The following is a 21,595-nucleotide window of genomic DNA, read 5'->3' as shown; positions in this document are numbered from 1 at the left end:
AGCCCAGCCTTTAAAGGTGAAAAATAGAAAATATTACACACTTCAAAATCTTTAATGATGAAGTATGCTGGTTCAGGAAGGTTTCACAGGCCTTCTTCTACATGCAATATCTGCATTAATGATGTAGCCATAATGGCCACTACATCACTCTTTTAAACTATGTGTTTCTGTGCTTTGGATTTTAAACCAACTTATGTAGGTCACTCCCAAAGTAATGCCTCCTATTTATTTCCAAGGAAACAGCAGATATGAAGAGCATAGTAACACTACTTGAAAGAACAAATTCTCAGCTACAAAACACAATTTTTCAACAGTTACACCACTAGCTATGAACTTTTGCCAGTTATTAACAAGAGCTGCATGCCACAATTGCAAAAATTTCACCAGTGGAAATGACCCACTGTTTCACAGCTTCTAGTAACAGTATCATTGCTAAGAAAAGATTGCTCCCACAATCAACTTTCATTGAATACATGGAAATCAAAAGGTGCCAAATCCAAACTGTACAGTAATTGTGGTAGAGGAGTCCAACCAAGATTGGCAGAGTGTTCCGTGGTCTTCAAACTGGGATGAAGCCTGGCATTACTGTGTTGCAAGAGAAAGGTTGTCTTCTTCTTTGGCCTTACTCTGGAAGTTCAAGCTTTCAACTTAATTAGCATCATGTCAACAGTTCCCTGGTTTCAATCCACCAATTCATGCAGATAAGCTGATCAAGATGCTATACATCTCATGGTATGATGTATGTGTATGGCAATCCAGAACATGGCTTGTCTTTCACATTGCTGTTGCCACTGCTCCAACATATCACCAACTTCCTCGTTGTACCAACATCCTCCATTTGGTTTCCGTAAGCATTCAGCAAATGTTTATGAAATTCAACCCCTACTGCCCTATCACCAAAATCTTCCTCTAATGGCAGGTGCTAACATAATAAAATAGGAGGCATTACTTTCTGAGAAGCCCTTGTATTTGATCCAAACCACAGATTTGATTCTGCTTTCTGTTAGCTCTATGAATTATTAAGTAGAAGCCTTTGTAGACAGCAAAATTATACTTTTACTTCTGAATAGAGGAGTCTGCAACTCTGGAAAAGAGGTGAAAGAGCAAGGCTGGTTTTGTGCTGCAGGGTAAAATTGTTCTTTCTCCCATTTCATTTAGAAAACAATATTAGAAAAAATGCAGTGATATTTCCTATACAATACAAATTCTAAAACTGTTCAAACTTTCTGTTTGTTTCCATCACTTCTTCCTTAAACAGGGAAAAAAAATAAAAGAAAAATAAAAGAATGATAAGTTGTTTTAAATGGGTTTAATAGCTCAAAATTAAATTATATTTTGTGTTTTTGAGGGGAGAAAAATTTTGCAATTATTTTTCAATAGGACTGGATTTCTCTCTACAAAATGATGACTCGTTGTAGCTATCAAGGCAATTGCTATGCTGTTTGGCAGTAAGATACATATAATAATGACCATGCCTGTTTTATATTAAACAATTTAAATAAAATTATATTTATTCATGTACTGCAGGACCTTTATTACCAGTCATATTCACAAGTGGGAGTGATGTTTGCTTCCATCCCAAATTTCAATGATTTCTACATTGAACTAGATGGCAATAATATGGGAGTGGAGTGTTTACGCCTGTTAAATGAAATTATTGCTGATTTTGACGAGGTAAGGTTTAAACACTTTGTCTTTCAAGCACATCAAATCTACTAAACTTTTGTCTGAAAAAGTTATTTGTAACAATTTAGTATACTTTGAACTGCCAAATAAAATAGTACTGTTAACTTCTTATTGGAATGTATGTCCACAGGGCTTCCCTCTGAAGCTCCTGATTTGTACTCATAAATGCCTGAATCTGACCTCAAAATCCTCTAATATACAAAAAGTATTGAAATACAAGTTAATTGTAGAATTGTTTAAATGACCTCAAAATAAGCATGACTCAACTTATCAAACCTAGTATGGTTTAATTGGCTTGCATATATTTTCTGATAACTATGGTTTCTTGCCTAAAATACTATGTAATATTTAACAGTTTTATGTTTTAAACAAAGCTTATGGAGAAAGAATGTTATAAGGACATAGAAAAAATCAAGACAATTGGAAGCACATATATGGCAGCTGTGGGACTTGTACCTACTTCAGGAACTAAGGTAAGAAGATTTTACATGATGGTGATTCTGGTGGAACAGTTTTCCTCCAGTTTCCAGATGAACACCAGAAACACAACCAACAATTACAAATAACTTGTATTACTTCTTTACAACAATTTAAACCTGAAATTCAAATACCAAGCTGAAAACAATATCTAAAAGCCCATGAAGAAACATGGCTACCCTAGTAGTTACTCATGTGGCAGTGTTTGGATTTGATTTCTCTGCAAGTTGGTGTAAAAAGCTCCCAAGTCAGAATGATAGGATTTTAAACTCAGCATCATAGATGTCCTTGTAGAATGCAGAGAGGGGGGAACTCTAATTGTAATTAATTGTTGTAAAACTAAGAAAAGATTGTTAAGATGTGATTATTTTTCTCCATTATTTTGAAATTTAAGGGCAAATTCCTATCATGTCCAGGAACATAGCACTAAGGACATATTACATGTCACCCCGATCCCTCCAAATTAGATATTCTTTACTGCCAACATTCTTCTTATCCCTTAAATTACTTGGTAATGGAAAAAAAAAAAAAAATCAAAAACATTTCAGACCAGTAGTACCGGATAAAGTTATTCTGTTATCTCCTTAATCCCTCTGTGTGTTTTTCTAAGCTTGATTTTGGGTTTAGGGACAGAGATTCCCTGATTTGCATGCAGCATCTGAAAAAGCAGAGAATCACCCAAGCAGAATACTGAAAATATTGCATATTGTACAACGAGAATAAAAGTAACATAAAAGCAATCCATGCACCCAGATTTTTGTGAAATCTCCAGATTTCTTTCCAGATTTTTGTGAAATCTCACCCCTCTTCATTGAATCATAGAATGTTTTGAGTTGGAAGGGACCTTAAAGATTATCTAGTTCCAACCCTAATTGGCAGGGATAATTTTTGCTATATTAGGTTCCCAAAGCCCCATCTGATGTGGCCTTCAGCACTTCCAGGATCTACAGCTTCTCTGGGAAACCCGTTCCAGTGCTTCACTACTCTCTTTATGAATAATTTCTTCCTTATATCTAAACTAAATCTACCCTTTTTCAGTTTAAAACCATTCCCCCAGTTCTGTCACTTTACTCTCTTATAAAGTCCATCCGTATCTATCCTGTACACCCCAGTTAGGTTCTGGAAGGACACTAGAAAGTCCTCTTGGAATCTTCTCTGCTTTGACCTAAATAACACCAACTCAGCCTTTCTTCATGGGAGAGGTGCTCCAGCCCTATGATCTTCTTCATGGCCCTCCTCAGGACTCACTCCAACAGGTGCATATCTTCCTTATGCAAGGGGGCCCAGAGCTAAACACAGTACTCCAGGTGGGGTTTCAAGAGAGTCAACTGTAGGAGGAGAATCATCTCTTTTGACCTGCTACCTGTATTTCTTTAGCTGTGTTCCAGTATACAATTAGATTTTCCAGGTTGTAAGCGCAAATTGCTGCCTTCCTTTCAGTTTTTCATCCACCAACGCCTTCACGTCCCTCTCCACAGGGCTGCTCTCTATCCATGCATCATCCAGCCTGTATTCATGCTTAGAATTCCCCTGAGAGAATTGCAGGATGTTGGACTTGGCCTTGTTGAACCTCTCAAGCCTGTCAAGGTCCCTTCTGATGACGTCTCAGTGACAACTCTCATCTACAAACTTGAGGTTGTATTTAATCCCACTGCCCATGCTGTCTACAAAGATATTAAATAATAGCAGTCTCAGTGCAGAAACCTGAAGAATACCACTCATCACAGGTTTCCACTTAAGTACTGAGCCATTGTCCACATTGCAAGAATGCAGCCAAGTCCTTATCGACCAAGTGATACATTTGTCAAAGCCATGTCTCTCCACTTTGGAGATAAGAGTGCTGTGTGGAAGAATGTTAAAAACTTTGCCCAGGTCCAGGCAGATGTATGTCTGTTGATGCATGCATGTATATGTGTTGTAGGAGTATACTCACACGAATGATTTAGAATTGAAAAATGGAGGCAAAAGCAAAAAGAGCCAGATGGCCTGTGAACTTTCTAGGAACAATCATCTTTTTAAGATTATAAAAAAGGAAGGATGCATTAAAATCAACAATTAGAACCGTATATGGCGTATATCAAAAGCAGCCTGCTTTCTGTTTGTCTGGTAGGATGCTTTTTTTTTTCTTTTTTTTTTTTTTCAATTATTCCTAGAGTAGAAATCTAGACATTAAAAAAGGTCTTTTTTAATGTTGTGTTTATGCTGAAAATGCTTCACTCCTTCATCCTATGACAGGCAGAAAACTGATCCTTTGAATTATGTTCACATGATCTGAGACAAACAAGCAAAAGCTTATTTGTGTGTCTACTATAAATGCTCTTTGAACTATAATCCTGAAAACAAGTGTGTTATTGTGTAACTTTGGCAGCATATGTACCAAAACCTAAACACGTTTATCTCCAGTGCTTTATAGTTGCTAACTGAAGGGTCAGCTGAGTTTGTCCAGTACAAAAGTTACTGCTTAGAGCTAATCATAGTAATGCATTTTAAATCACAGCAGAAAGCCTTGTGCAGGACTCTGCCTATTTCTGAAATCTTGGGGCAAATTTTGATCTTTTCTGTACAAGTAGAATTATTTTATTTTATTTTTTTACATTTCAGACTTCCAAAAATCTGAAGTTCTTTTATGGACACAGACAACAATAAAAATTTCAACAATAAGTTTGGTTTTCATTCTTCTGTAATCTCTTCTTATTGTGTGTGTGATGCAAGTGAGTAGAAATTGTTTGCATCTTCTTGGCAGTTTCCTGCCAGATCTTCAGAATGCAGACATTTATTAGAAGCATGATGATCATGGGTAGCATACTATGTCCAGATGATCATTTCCAGATGTCCACACAATCCCTTGTCTGCCCTACAGAGCCAGCTGTGTTCATGAGAAGTGAATCCAGACACAGAAGTTCCTTGTCTCCCTTCTTGCAAATGGTGTCCCCATTCATAAGAAAATCTACAGCCTCTAGTTTTGTGTACTAATGTTTGGACATGATCAAATGCACAAAGCAGTGATGTAGTTAACATGCTCTTAACTGAAAATACTTGCACAAATAAGAGCTCAGCATACAGATGAAGTGAAATATTTAAATACCATGTTTCAGAGGACCATTCTTCTGCAGGTACCTGCAGGCTTTTGCAGGTACCTATAGGAAATTCACTTTGCCTCTTTCGGGGTGGTTTTGTTATGATGGTGTTTTTCAGTAACCTGCTTCCCAGCTATGCTGTCAGGGCAGCATACAAACTGAGTTCTTTGCAGATCTTTTGTGCAACATAGGTTCATTATTGTGTGCATCTTTGGAAATTACATCTGTGATTTCATCACAACTGATTTCATTAGAGTTCTGAATTTGTGGTAGTCTTCAGTGCAGTTTTGAAAGAGTTAGGTGTTAATCTTTTTGAGGGATATTTGCCACTTACAGCATATATTATAATTTATGAGCAGTCCTCTCTCCTGCAACTGTCAGGTATCGTAGGAATTCATAGCATGCATCAGGCAGCAAGAAATTTGAAGGAAAATGAATACAAAGAAGATGGAAGGAGTTAATTAAATATATAGACTTTTTCCTCTTTCAGACATCCAGTATTCTTCACCTTCTCCATTAGAAGTATAGTCATAAGCTCTAACTTTAAATTTAATTCCTATTTTTCCTTTGCCTTGGTGAGGTGGGAAATGAGTAAATCTAGCTGACACTGCAAGAAACAGGTAAAGAAAAATATTCTTCCTAAAACCTGGAACTTGCTCTGAACTGGCTTTTATCATTTTTTGTTAATGGTTTTGCACTATTTTGTAAAAAATTTCTCAGCTGTATGGATGAACCCTTTCAAAGTGAGCCCAAAGGAGGCAGACAGCAATATGTTTCTCAGATTCTTCATCCACAGTCAATTTATAAAATCTCACTAAAGTGTCAAAAACCCAGTGAACTTTCATCTCATGTCAGCTGCCATAGCTGTATTGTGCAACAACCTACTGAAAGTAGACAGCCACTGACCCTGCATTTCTTTCACCATATCCTACCTTTAGCCTACTTCCATTTTGCAGATCTGTTCAAGAATTCATATTTATTATTCAAATAACAGAACAACATAAGAGCAACAATACTAAGTCAGGTCTAATGTCCATTTTGGTAACCTACTTTAAATGTGCCAACAGTAGATACTGGGGTTACAGGACAAATACACAATCTCTGTTTCCACTTTCTAATGATATGCTGTTTAAAAAAATCTAGACCTACAGGTAGTATCTTTTTACCAATTTGTAGCAATTATTTTTTTCTTTGAGTTTGTATAATTATGTTTGAATTTAGCTAAAATTTTGAAATTTACAGTATCCTCTGAAAATGAGTTCCACCGTTTAATTAGATGGTAGGTATAAAAAGTAATTACTTATGTTTTGTTTGTTTTTCCTTTTTTTTTTCTTAATCATGGTACTTCATATTTTCATTTGATCCTTTATGGTTCTTTCACTGTTGCTCACTTAGGCATGTTTCATAACAAGTAACTTCAGCTTGCCTGGAAAACAAACAAAAAACATAGATCAGTTCTGCATCTCACAGGACTAAACATAACAGGAATTTTGTCAGTGGGAACATCATGGAATCACAGAGCTGGAATCTAGCAAAATCCCCAGAGGAAGAAAATAAAGAAACTGTAGTTATTAATAATTATCAGGCAAAGTGATTTTGTAAAAAATATTCTGCTCAGTGCTCACAATGAATTTCCACAGCAGAATTACTTTACCGTGGGAACTTCACTTTCCATTCTTCCCAGAAATCAGAAAAAGAGAGTGGGGGGAAAAAAGGGAGAGAAGAGAAGAAGAGAAAGGATTCACTAGTTGAGAAAACAATGCATATTCTGCAGTCTCTGTCAAAAGTTCCTTTTCACAGACAGCAAAATGGGTTAGATTTCTCAAGCTTTCCACTGTCATTATTTTTTACTTACTGATGTTTCATCAGCTTATCAGTTCTATATAAATCTAATGCTTAACATTGTTTTGTTTCTAGGCTAAAAAATCAATTTATTCCCATTTGAGTACACTCGCAGATTTTGCAATAGAGATGTTTGATGTTCTTGATGAAATCAACTATCAGTCTTACAACGATTTTGTCCTAAGAGTTGGTAAGTCATTTTTCTACAATTACTACACAAGTGAAACACCTGTTATCTAGCTTTTTTCTTTTCGTTTCTTTTCTTTTTTTTCTTTTTTTTTTTTTTTTACTGCTTACAAAGGACTGTCTGTCCTGTACTTCTGACTAAAACTAAGATGATTTCCTGTAGAAGATACATGTCTGTATATAACATGGGCAGGCTGAATAGTCAGCATCATTACTAAGAATTAAACCCGTTTCCATTTCTAGTGTGTTTACTTTGTCTACTCACACCTAAAGGGAAATTATGCTAATATTTTTATGCTATATTGTTAGTGTACATAGTATTCCAATTTACATATTGTGTTGCTGTACTACTGTAAACTGAGTCTGGCTGTATGTGGCTATCAAGAAATCCTGCATCTGCACAGGCATTATTGGAATTAAGTATGGTGGAAGTTTTCCATAGATCCTAGAATCATAGAATATCCTAAGTTGGAAGGGATCCACAAGGATCACAGAATCATACAGAATCACAGAATCAAGAGTTGGAAGTGACCTCTGGAGACCTCTGGAGATCATCTAGTCCAATCCCTCTAAAGCAGATTCCTTGGAGGCCAACTGCTCTCTCCAAATAGGACTGCCAAAAATTAAAACCATATGTGTGAGAGTATTCTCCAAATGCTTTCTGAACTACAGCAATCCTTTGATTCTCAGTGGATAACCTTTTCCTAATACCTAGTCTGTCTCTCCTGTGACACAGTTTCAAGCCATTCCCTCAGGTCCTATTGTTGTCACCAGAGAGAAGAGATTATGTGTCTCCCCCTCCAAATCACTTCAAACGGTCCTTTCTGCCAGGACATAATTTGAACAAAATTTCTTAATAACAAAGACTTATTCCAAGGATGGAATTTTTGCTTAGAGAAAGCCAGAGAGAAGACTAAGATGCTTGCCAGAGAGGAAGAATTAGAACCAAGTGTTTGAATCTCTGCCATGCCTTAAACTCCAAGCTATTGCACTGTGATGACAAAAAACATGCTCAATGTTCTTATTACAGACATTTATTCATTTTGTGTAATTATCAAAATAATAAATTGATTAATAATGTATTTGAAAGAGAAAAACTGGTGTATAAATTTTAGCACTTGATGGAGTTTCTGTGGATGCTCTTTAAATATTTGAATATTAGAGTATTCAAATGAAATCAGATATTTGAATATGTAGGTATTTTGCATATGTATGAACATATGCTTAATTTCAATGAAATTTTGAAAAAAAAAACCCTCACAACTTGACATTTTTTTCTGCACTTGAACAAACTTTCCTGATGAATTCTAGGCTTTATATAGATTCAAAAGTTCTACCTTTACTGATTTCTTATGTTATTATTGAATTTATTTTTTTCCAGTCTTCACACCTTTTTTGTGAATGAAAGCTGTTTTCAGATCCTCTGGTCTTGACAACATGATCTTTCCTGTGCAATTCTTCATATGTTATTTCACGTCTTACCCCTTTCTCTCCAGCTTCTATTTTTTTTTCATGCGTAAACTATGAAAGCAGGCTAGACAAGTGGAAAACTGATCTTGCCAGCAGCATAGTGAGAAACACATCAAGGCTAGCAATGGCAGATTTACACATCTTTGTCCTTCGGTATATCCAGCAATTAGAAGTCTGAAATTTTTTTTGGACTATGTTGTAACTCACCTTCCCTAGTTCACAAGAGGACAGAAGACAAATATTTAAACCGCATTCTACTGCATAACTTGCCTGAAAAAGCCTTGCACAGACACTGTGGAGGTTTTTATATCAGCAACTCTTCAGGATGCTGAGAAGATGGAACACCCCATTTTGTCTTTCAAATACAGTGCCAAAATCAGACAGAAATGTAGAGAGAAGCCCAGGGGTTTCCCAAAAAAGGTTCTTGAGCTATTTTCACATACTGTCCTCTTCTTCATTGTTTCCCTGAGTCGTCTAGTACCAATAAGCAATGTGACATACTTCTCTTACCCCATTTATTGTGTTTCATGATCATCATTTCTGCTCAGCTTGGAAAATCTGCCACTAAAAGACTTTATAGGAGCAATCACAGTGGAAGCCATAGCAAAAAAATAGATAAACTCTGTAGCACCACTACTTTTCTTCTTTTCTTGGAGAAAAAAATAAAAAAATCTACAGATAAACCAAAATTTTATGTTGCTTATCATATTACATTTCCAATTAGATAATGCTGTGTAAGTCTTTGTTTTGTTTCTAGAACTCTTACAAATGCAGAAGTTCAGTTGATGTGAACATGCTTTGTGTCCATGATCAGAAAAATTCTGAGGCATTTGTGTTACATCTTTTTTATAAGATTTATGTTTTTTTATTTTAGGTATTAATGTTGGGCCTGTGGTAGCTGGAGTGATTGGAGCCAGAAGACCACAGTATGATATCTGGGGAAACACTGTAAATGTTGCCAGCCGGATGGATAGTACTGGGGTGCAAGGGAAAATTCAGGCGAGTGCATTCCAAGATAATTTTGCAGATTTATGTACCTTCTGTTTTAAATGTGACTTCATTTTCTAAGCAGTCTCAAAAATGTAACAATGTAACGTTTCTTGAAGCATATAACTGAAAACAACTTACTCCAGCTTATAAAAGTGGAGAATTTGGCTGCATGTTTCTGATAGATAGAGCTTAATTAGCTCACACCAGAAGCTCTGATTCTCAGCTTCTAGTTCAATCAGTGATTTTTAATTATTTAAGAAAACACTTAAGTGAAGCCAGGAGCATCAGTACATGCTAATTTATTCTGCTTATGTGTATCTCAGTATGGATAATGAAAAGTGGAGGGAGCAGTTGGCAGTTCTAGGATTAACCTTGTGAACAGGAAAAACTAATCATTCTTTTTTTTTCTGTCCTTAGGTGACAGAAGAAGTTCAACGAATATTAAAGAGGTGCAGTTATGAATTTGTGTGCAGGGGTAAAGTCAGTGTAAAGGGAAAAGGTGAAATGTTGACCTATTTACTGGAAGGAAAGGCCAATGGAAATAATTCACAAACACAGTCTTTAAACGTAGAGCGGAAAATGTATCCTTATGGGAGAGCAAATGTCCAAACAAAATTGGGCACCAGCTGTCCATCAGTGTCCTCAGTTGCTAGCTTTACTCCAAAAGCTGGCCCTGGAGCAGATCAAGTATCTACCACTCACGCAAATCAAACACTGCATTATCTTCCTTCTGTGCCAGCTGTGAAGGAGGCATAGAGCAAAGGAAATCTGGTTGTGCCATTTGCTATGAATGTGGAGAGAAATGATTGCCTGAATTTTTGCCAAAAGATCAGAGGTCATAGGCCATGACATTATCCAAGGACCACTACAACCCAACCAAAGAGAGCTTGGGGACTGTGTAATGAACTCTTGGGATGGAACATATAAGGGCTAGAAATTCTGTTAGAAGAGTCAAAATCTGATTTTATGGAAATAAGGAATATTTTCTTGGCATTTTTAATGGATAAATGAAAAAAAAAAAAGGTAAACATGCAAATATTTGTGTGTGTGTATATCTTTTAATCTGTATATGCACATATACAAACACTCCTATGTAGACCTAATATATATATATAAAGATAAAAATATGTATTTATTTACAGATCCACTTGCAATGACATATCAAAGAGATTTCTCTTTCTGTCATAGCCAGCATTGTTTGTCTGGGATTAGAAAAGCTGCATGTGGTGTATGTGGCACATGAAGGTTCTCTTGGGCTACAGCAAGAATTAGATAAACTGTTCCCAGTGCGTGAGTGAACAAAAAACAGTTCATTGCACTGTCAATGGCCAAGTAACGAAGGCTGGATTCAGCAAATTGCAAAATACTATGCATTTTTAAATTTCTACTTGCATGCTCCAAAACCTTACACTGGGATATAAAGTAGAAGAAAAACAGAGCTTAAATTTTGGCAGAAGCAATATGATGGGTTTTATTTGATGTTTGTTTGTTTATTTGTTTTTGAAAGAAAAAGAAAAACACACAAAGATTGATAGAGCTTTAAAAATGGCTGATTCTTTAGAAGTCATTTGATTCTTTGTGAGGACCGACTATGTAAACACAGCAAAATGCTTATGCAATATAGAAACATTCCTTTATATACAATATCAAAGAGAAGAAAGATAATATTATTTCATGCTTTTATGTCTTAATTGATTTTTAAATTGATGCCACAGATTATTTTTTTATACCTTGATTCTACCTAGGCTCATGATTCAAAGCTGGACTATGATAGAAAGCTATAATTCTGAGAAACAAGCACAGTTAAACTTTGCACAAATAAAGAGCTCACTGGTAAACAAGCCAGGAAAGTGAGGGCTGCCCTTCATCTGAATAAAAAGGAGCATATTTTAATTGCTTTGTTTCTTAATGCAGCCCACATCTTATAATGCATGTTTTCTTTCTGAAACACCAGTCTGGATGGCAACTGTATTGTACAGCTCTGTACTCAATGAGAGCAGTCCAGAGTGAACTTGTCATGAATGAGTGGTGACATGCTTTACTCCATAGAATGCTTCTTTATTGTTCTAATGGATTGTGCAAGCTAATCAGCCTCACTGCTTTCCAAAAGGGAAGCAAAGCTTTACATTGTTTAAAAACATGTAAATCTTGCAGGGTATTCTAGGTGAGAGGGGAGTGGAGAGGAGAGGTGTGTGGTGTTGTGTGCCAAGGCAAGGGAGAAGGAGGAGAGAGGAGAGGAGAGGAGAGGAGAGGAGAGGAGAGGAGAGGAGAGGAGAGGAGAGGAGAGGAGAGGAGAGGAGAGGAGAGGAGAGGAGAGGAGAGGATGGGGATAAGGGGTACAGATGTTGTTGAGGTTGTACTGCTGAAAACTTGGATGTACTAAATGCCACATTTCACTTTGTGGAGGTTTGTTTTGTTACTGATTTCAGTGGAAAGAGGGATATGATTTTTATGCAACCAGCATTTACTTTGGAGTATTTATTATTTCCTTGTTGCAAGCATGTGAACAGATTTTGTGTCAACGGATGTGAATAGTTAAGAGAGAACCTGCAGAAGTTTCTGTTCCCCGTGTAGTTGTGTGCTGCTGTGAGATTCAACTGCTTTTCAGCAATATTTTCCAATTTTTTATGTATTCTTTCAGGTTCCTCATTACAAAACTAGCAAAATTAGTATTGTGACTGTGAACAATGAGGATTGCTTCCTAAGTATTACATGTACACACTGACTGATCTGTGATGAATCATGGAGTTTCCTCATATCTGTAACAGCTATTCAGTTCACAAGTGTTATACAGAAATTATTTAATTCTGTTTGGAAGGCATTCAAAGCCACTTAAATAAATACATATAGAGAGCACAAATTTAACAGAACAAATATTTACAAATTGAACTGAATAAATGGTATCCATGCCAAGTGCACTGCATATTTTTGGTTTCTAGTAGGTTTATGAGAACTAAATCATCATGCAAATAAGCTAAATATTTAACCAAAATGGAAAGTAATATGTGCAAGAGCATTAATTTTTCAGTTTGATTCATAAAGATACCAAAATACACAATTCTTGAATCAGTAGACTTGGTGTAATATCACTGATAATCATAAAACTTTATTTTTACTCATACTGCTACTACAAAGCAGAGTAAATTTGAATCATTTGTTTTAATATTTTAAAAGACTAACACATGTTAGTGGAATTACTGTGAAGGTTTTCTAAGTCTGACCCTCTTCTCCAGCATACAAATATGGTGTTTTTGTAAGAATGTCTTTCATCTTCAATGCAAAGGATCACTCCATTGGCTAGCTATCTGTGGGGCTCCTTTGCATTAGTTAGTGCCTCCGGAGGAGTGTGAGTGGACCCTGGATGGATTCTGGAAATGCAGCTGGTACAGTTTGTCCTTGCTTGTTTTATGCCATCACTGATGGTGTATTTGAAGTCAGTTTCCAGACTTTGTCTGAGTCTAAGTATTAATGCTCTTTTTGTGGTTGTTGTTGCTGTTTTTATTATGGGAAAAGATGTATTTTTCCTACTTCTATGTAGTAGTGGACAAAGCAGTACAAAATTATGGAAAAGTCACAAAAGAGTAAACAACTATGAAGAAAAATAGGCAGTTTTTACAAACCATTCCTACAGGGAATATAAATTGTGATATGATGAAACTGTTCTCTTGCATTTGTGCATTCCCTACCTTTTCATATCATTTTCCTTCTTTTCTGTGTGTGTACATTTGTTTTATTTCAGTTCTTTATAGTAGCTTTAGATGACAGATATAATTTCTCTGCTGTATTGCATTTTTATCTCATTGAAAACACATAGAAAGAGATAGTAATAAGACTTCTGGTAACTCCATAAATGCACATATTCTGCCAAATAGGAGAAGTCCATCATAATTTTTTAAACTAAAAATTGGCTGAAGATTGTATGTGGCCAACTCCTATGTCCCTTAAAATAGTTCTATGGGATTTGGTTTGGACCTATCTTAACACAATTATTTCCTGACTTGCATCTATTAATTTTCTGGCCAAGTTCTGAAACTGTTGACTGGATGACCTTGCTGTAGCACCAGCAAGGAGCCAATTTTGCCTCACAGTACCCCAGAGTTCCTTACTTTTAACTGAGGGTAGTTAAATTTTGTACTGCGGACAGAATAGCCTCCTGCATTTCTGCTCACTGTTCTGTGCAGCTCTCAGCTTTAAACAATTAAGAGAAATGAGCCCTACAACAATGTGATGCCATTATGGCATGTTAATACATGTCAACACCAAGCACAATATTTCACATCAGATTGCACATTTTCTCTTTAAGATAACAGTAACAGTTGAAGGTATTTGTTCTTTATATAAGGAAATAAGTGTCAGAGATGTTCAAAGTATCTTTACTATCTTGGGAGCTCATTTCAAAAGTGTTCCCATGCTACCTATATCCTGAAATGATTTTTTAACCGCTGTTCTCTGCTGGCATTCAATTGAATTACTGGCTAGATATTTCCCAGTATTTTCCATTCATTCTGACTAGAAAGCTATACTATCCAACCTGTAAATTCATTGTTATTAGTAGCTGCTTCCAGCTGTAAGAAGTCACACTCTGTTGCCTTCACAAAAACACGAGCAAATTATCCCATGCTTTCTCTAGGTGCAGGTAAAAGCCTGCAGAAATCACCAGAAGTTTAGAATGCTTACAAGAATCAGGAGCTGAGCTTCTGAGGCCAAGTCTTGCTTTGGGTTATAGTGATGACTCCCAGTGGCACTGAACATAGATCACTGTTTTACAGCACTGTAAAAGAGTAGGTTATGAAAGCCTGTTGTATGCTTTCACTCATAATTCATCTGTAGGGCTAAAAAATACTTGGGAGTTACTGTTTGAAGTGAAAAAGTATGTTGCCTGTGCCATTTCAGCACTTTGAGACATCCAATCACAGTAATAACCAGTGTGAATCATTTTCATGTGTTAAATTAATACCTGCTCATAGGAGAAACAAACTATTTTCTCTGCATTGGCAAGTCCAGATTCTGTATGTGTACTGCCCAGGCAGGAGGACTATTTAGCCATAATGTTCTTTCAAGTTAGAGTTTTGTATTACAGTGAAAAACCAACATTTTTTAATTTGTGATAAACTGTATTATAATGCCTTATTTATTTTTAATCTTGTACAGTGTTACAAAAGAACAGAAAACACTGGCCTTTCATGTATTATTCACTTAAGGGATGTATTGTGTGAAATTTTGTAAATAGGTTTAGCTTTGACAGGTAATTGCATGTACACTTGTATAAAAAGAAGCAAAAAGGCACACTTCTAACAAATTTTGTAACAGACATTTTACATGTGCATGGAGAATATAAATCCTTTGGAAATGAATGTCCTTTTGGTTTTCCTTGCAATATACTGCATGCCACTCATGCCTGACTTTGGTAAAAAAAAACAAATCAAAGACAGTAAGTTTTACTAAATGTATTAGACATATCACTTCTGACAAAGTTAAATCCACTAGTTTGCATGTGTGTTTAGAAAAGCAAAATCAAAATGCAAAGATCAAAATAAGAAGAAAAGTATTTTATTGATCATGGTCTGCCAACCACAGTGTTCCAAGATGCATAATACAGTATATGAAATGTGTTTCCAACTTCTATGCTGTCTTTATAAGGTACCTGCTGGTCATTAGAAGCAATAAACTTTACATTATTTATATTACTTACTGTAATATAAAAAGCAAGAAGATATTCTAGTTCATATGTAATATTTGACATACAATGGATACTCTGTGATACTGCATTTGATGTAGTATTGTCATCATGCAGGACCAAATGTCAAATCCATTATTGCTGTATGCAGGTACAACACTACAGAAGGTAAAGAAGGTGAATTTGGCCCATTGATGTTACCCAGAGTATATTCCTAACATGGTATTAAGTTATCGTATGTGGAAAATACATGATGAAAATAGATCCTGTTTCTAGATACATACATGTTTATATATGTGTGTATATATATATATATATAATTCATTTTGTTGCCTTATTTTTTTATTAGCTTTTATGACCCATTTTCCAGAAGACTTCTGTTCCTAAGCAGAAAATATTGAGCTGAACTCGGAGGAGAAAGTTCTCTGAGTATTCTGGCTTTGAGCTACCCGCAATATCCTGTGTTGATGCTACTCCTGCTCCCACTGATGCCATGCTTACAGGCTTACCTCCATTAGACATTTCAGCATAGACCAAAATTTGAGCCTCCTGACAGTTATTGACATAAGAGTAATACATCAGAATCCAGTACTCTAACAGATTTTTTCCATCTTGATGCTAAGTGAAACTTTAAATTCTGGAGACATCTTGCACACATCATTTTTAAATTTGTCATATCTATGTCATTACTGCTAGGGAATACTTCTGGTTTTATTTAAAATATTGCTTTGTGATAAATCAGGATATTCTAAGAACATGACACTGAGGTTAGTGGAAGAAGGAAAAAGGGATGAACTATGAATACTCTCCACTACAGATTAATAAAGGATTCTTTACACATTGAAGCCAGTTTTATAATGGGATTTAGAAATCTGTTAATTTGTTTAAAGTGACTGTGATGCTAACTAAGCAGCACAATTTCTACAAGCAATTCTATCATCATAAATGAAGATTCATGCATCATAAATTCATACATCATGTCCCAGTTGTCTGCATACAAGAACTATCTTGGAGCTTTATATAGTAGTTGAGTATCTAACAATTGTAAATTAACTCATCTCAAATTCAGTGGGTTTTACATCAGAACCTCCCTATAGGCTTTTTTTCATCTCTTTATTCCTGTTAGTCGCATATTCCTGAGTTTTCAGGCTACTTACTTCTGATCAAATGTAAATAATGACCAAATAAGTCAATCTAACTAAATGAGAAAAAAAGTGAAGGTTGGGTGGAGAACTGTCTAGTGTTCTTTAATTATACTTCAAAATGTCATACTGCCTGGGTTACCTGGTGTGATCTATAATCTGATCAATATTAGAGCATAAGTAAGAAAGTAAAGCATGAAGTTAGCAAAACTAACAAATAACAAAAAAATAAATTAGACTAAAATAAATCAATTACTGAAAGGAAAAGGTGAAAAAACAGTACTCCTGAAGTCAGTGGTAAAGCTGTGAATAATGAGTACAGTTCTTGAGTGTTTGAGCTGCCAAAGTACTCAACCAGCTTCAGAGTGCAACAAAATTAGGTCTTGCGTTTAACTGCATGGCCAGCTCCATTCCTGAGATTTCATTTCTGTTCACATCTACAAGAGTATTCAAGATCTCTTGGTGAACTGCTTTTAAAATTCTAGAGAGAATCATCACAAATAGTTGGGGGCTGCTAATTTAATGTCTGTTTTCTAATCAGAAGCAAGCACTTTGAAATCTGAATTAACATTGGTTAATATACATAGAAAATGTGCTGAACGGACTAGATTTTACTCGTGCCTTACAAGATGGAAGATCTGCTTCTTTATACTAGCATTCTCATTTTATGTCAACTGTGACATCAGACATGTCGTGCCAGCATAAGACTAAAGGAACAAACAGTGCTGCATCACTGTAAAGTGTTATAACTGCTTTCCTTCCTGCTTTGGCTTACTACCAGCATGATTATGCCAGTGCAAAGAGTGATTCAAGTGTTTATAGAGGGAAGCCATAGATGCACGTATATGGCTCCAAATTAAATAAAGAACAGATTTTCTAGAAATCTAAGTGTTCACAGAGCTGAGTTTCGCAGAAAAATATGGTCAAATAGCTTGAAGCTCCTTTGAAAAAGCTGGTTGCTCTCCTCTTCAGAACTCACAGGCTTGCATAAGCATGTTGATTCAATATATCCAGAACACTTACCTACAGCTTATAACAGCACTGCCACATTTGCTAGACATAAGTTAACAGTCCTTATGGTGGGCAGTTCTAAGGTGTACTTCAATTACTGAGGTTCTTCACACTATTGTGTCTTACTGTTCAAGTGCCTGATCTGCTACTTTGATCTGAGACTTGTAGAGCAATTTTGAGTTGGCGTGTTGAAGTTGTTTAGGTTATTTCTCACTTCTTTTACTCTTTAGTAAACATGGATGCAAAGGCAGTCTACTCTTACATTTCAAATGCCATTCAAATGATATATCAAACATTTTCAGTGAAATTTAGGCAAAAATGAATTTGTGCCATCACAACTTTGCTTACTGATAACTGCTTTTCTAAATACTTACAATATATATCCGTCCAACTATTATTTTACAGTGATATTATAGTAGTTCAATTAAGAAAGAAAGCAGTAATTATGTGAACTGCGTATTTCATTTGCTTATGTGTGCACAAACTTGGACTTAGACAAAGCAAATAGAGAGTTGCTGTTCTGCACTGAAGCAGCTGATTATTTAAATTAAGGCTTTCAGAGTTCTCACTCAGCAAAGGAGTGTAATTGGAATAATTTTTGGAGCACCATTCCAGAAGTAACCTTACCTTCTTCAGAGAATTCTAGAACTGCAATATTATTTCCAGTAAAATTGTAACCAGAGCTTAATAACCTCTTCTTGGAGGGGTGATTTTCTCCTTTATATACTTGTTAGTAGATTTGTCTGTGTGCAAGTGATCAGTTTGAACACAGGATTTGGATTAAGATGCAAAACAATGGTAAAGAATGTTTTTCACAATATTAGTAGTTTCAGCCAAATTTGACCCATCTCTCAAAATCCCTAGCACTAAAACAATATATATACAGCGTGAAACTGTTTGAATTTTATCCTTTTAATTAGCCCTTGCACTTCACTGTCAGAAGGTTAATTCTATTCCTTCTGGTATAGTTTCATATGTTCTGCTTGAAAATGAGATGTTAGGTATTTTTCTGATCTGTTGGAAAGATCAAAAGTTGTATGTGATTCCTTCTTTTTATAACTAAATGTCCAGCACCCTATGTAGAAAGCAAAAAACACTTGAAGCATGGACTCAGTGTCCATTGTAGGCTTGCCCATAATTTGAAGTATCCTATAAATATTTTAACACCAAATAATTATTCTTTGGAATATTCTTTAGAAGTAAAAATGTGAATTGTTGCTTATAAACACTGCACTACTTCTTAAGAGATTAGCATGCTCCTTCTGCCTCCAGTTGTTCAGTTCCATTACATGTTTATTACAGGCAGTTCTCAGGCTTGCTTATTGTCTTCCTCTGTGAGTTCTTCATCTCACAGTTGTCAAAACTTTTCTTTAGAAAAATAAAACAAGTTTTTTCAAATAACAGGTGTTAAAAGGAATAGAAATAGAATTGATAAAATCTTTTTAGGAAGTGGCCTGCATGCCACCCGAGATGGCAGATAAGTGAACTCTGTGGTGGGAGTGCAGAATCCAGCCACTGGCAGCACAGGGCAGAAGGGCTCAGTACTGCCAGATGCATACAGAACAGCATGTATGATACAGTTCCCAAAGAAAAGATGCAGTTAAACGGGAGCTCTCTAGCAGTTTAAAAAAATAAATGCAAATTCAGTTAAAGGGTGGTCTGTGTCTGGATATCACTCAATAAAAAAATAAAAGTAAAGAGAAAAACAGAATGGAGGATTATGAGATTGGCTGAATTTAGCATTCAATAAGAGGAAAATGCTAGAAGAATTTTACTAGCTGCTTAAGCAGATGTTAGCAACAAATTCTATATTCCTTCCAAACTAACTTGAATATTCTGTTTAGGCTTTGGAGAAAAATCTAAAACAGTTCCATTCCTCAAAGGAAAAACCATGCCCTTCTCTTTATTTAATTAGCATGTGAGCTTTCAGAAGATATTTTAATCTGTTTTACAGCCCAGTAGAGTTAATGATTCCTTTAACTTCATTTGAATTGCTAGATCAGGCCTTACTATAAGATCTGTTCCTCTTCCATTAATGTCAAATGGGCCGTAGCCAGTGACTTCAAAGGGACCAGGAGGAAGCCTTCTGTAACATAATAGAAACACCTACATAGGTAAATCAAATTAACGTCTCTATCTTTAAGGAATGAAAAACTAAGTCAATATGTCATTTTTCCAACTACTGTAGACCCCTGATACATATGAATAATTTTTATAACTATATAGCTATACACTATATATATATATATGTATGTATATACATAGTACGATACAATAACTTAACACTGGGTAACTTCTAATGATAGATTTGCATTAATAATACGGGTCTTTTTATGTAAATAGAATATTGTAGAGTATCTTCCAATCTTTTTCAGGATTGTTAAACTGAGAAGAGCAATTGAATATTTGTCCTATTTTTATGTTAAAAAGTGAATGAACTGAAATGTTAAATGTGAATGTAAATTTCTTATTGCAACTTTTATACTGAGTGTTTGCACTATCATAATTTCTGGAATCCAATTAAAAACAAAATAAAAAAAAATCAGCTTGAATAAACAGTTGTTTGGGATTGCTTTTTTTTTCTTTTTTTTCTTTTTTTTCTTTTTTTTTTTTTAATGTAGCTGCAGTCATTATTCTCTGCCAGGTTGCCTTTCAAAAGTCCCAAAAGACTTTTTCAGTTTTCATGCTAAGAGAATGCATCTAGAAATCCTACAATTTTATTTCACCATCAATTTGGACTAAAGAACCTTGCAGGACCAACCCAACTCCTTTGTGAGCCATATTTTAAAGACATTAGGTACATTAGGAAAGACATGGAAGTACTGGAGCAGGTCCAGAGAAGGGTAACGAGGCTCATGAAGGGCTTGGAGAGAAGCTGAGGAAGCTGGGGCTGTTTAGTCTGGGGAAAAGGAGGCTGAGGGGAGACCTCATCCATTGCCCTCTTTCAGTTCCTGAAAGGTGCTTACAGTGAGAGTGGGGCAAGTCTCTTCACACTGGTGACAAGTGACAGGATGAGGGGAAATGTCCTCAAGTTGCACCAGGACAAGTTTAGGTTGGATATTAGGAAACAATGCTTTACAGAAAGGGTAGTTAAGTACTGGAATAGGCTCCCCAGGTTGGTGGTTGAATCACCATCCCTGGATGTGTTTAAGAGCCATCTGGATGTGGTGCTCAGGGATATGATTTAGCAGAGGGCTGTTAGAGTTAGGGTGCTATGGTTAGGCTGTGGTTGGACTTGATGATCCTCAAGGTCTTTTCCAACCTGGGTAATTCTATGATTCTATGACTGACTTTCTGCATTGAACACAGTGGAAGCCAGCTTGAGCCAAGCTCTGCATCCATTGTGCAGGCAGAGGAAAGTAAACATGTACAAATACTGGCACAATATTGGCCAAAGAGACCAGAAGAAGGGGAGGGGAAGCTCATCTCTCCTCTCTCTCTCCCTCTCCCTCTCTCTTTTTCTGTCTTCCTCTTTCTCTCTCTTCCCCCACACAAGCCAGTAAGAATTGTCCCCAAACCAGGGCCATTTATGTGCATCCAGTAGATCACGTAAGTGGTTTATAATGAGAAAACAGTGCAAGATTGCAGAACCAGTGTAAGTGTAAAATTGCACTGACTAACTTAAAATTAATATAAAGACTGACTGAAGTTGTATCATGTAACATGTCTCTTAAGAGGCTCTGTAGGTTTGGACACCATACCAAATTAATTTGATTGTACCACCGTTAAATCACAGCAGGTTCCCATCTGATCAACTCTGAGTAAAAGCAGAGACACTCAGGCTCACCAAAACCATCTTTGCAGATGTGCCCTTAGATAACTTGGAAACGCAGGGTCCCTTGTGATAGCAAACAGCCTGGGCTCAGGTGCAAAGTCTTTTTTCAAATTCTAGACAAAGGCTCCTGAGCTGTTTCTTATGCAGATCAGAGAGCATAGTATGAGTTGTACAGAATTATTCTGATGTCAGTAAGTATGATGGAACTGCTCTTGGTCTGCCCTTACACTAGTGAGAAGAATTGTTCGAGGCCTTGCAGAAC

The 21,595-nt window shown here is 36.1% G+C and overlaps 1 protein-coding gene across 1 annotated transcript in view; it reads left to right on the top strand.

Moving 5' to 3' along the window:
* Nucleotides 1-11,621, top strand: part of ADCY1 (adenylate cyclase 1) — a 145,217-nt gene extending 133,596 nt beyond the window's left edge. Inside the window, exons 16-20 of the mRNA XM_032442541.1 lie at nucleotides 1,528-1,674; nucleotides 2,061-2,159; nucleotides 7,158-7,272; nucleotides 9,613-9,737; nucleotides 10,146-11,621. Coding sequence (XP_032298432.1) covers nucleotides 1,528-1,674; nucleotides 2,061-2,159; nucleotides 7,158-7,272; nucleotides 9,613-9,737; nucleotides 10,146-10,484 — 825 coding nt within the window. The 3' untranslated portion in view covers nucleotides 10,485-11,621. The remainder of the gene's footprint in view (nucleotides 1-1,527; nucleotides 1,675-2,060; nucleotides 2,160-7,157; nucleotides 7,273-9,612; nucleotides 9,738-10,145) is intronic.
* Nucleotides 11,622-21,595: the final 9,974 nt, after the last annotated feature.

This window comes from Coturnix japonica, chromosome 2 (assembly GCF_001577835.2).
Source record: "Coturnix japonica isolate 7356 chromosome 2, Coturnix japonica 2.1, whole genome shotgun sequence".
NCBI lineage: Eukaryota > Metazoa > Chordata > Aves > Galliformes > Phasianidae > Coturnix > Coturnix japonica.
Note: the sequence above shows the minus strand (reverse complement) of the source record. Positions and strands in the feature narration are given on the sequence as shown.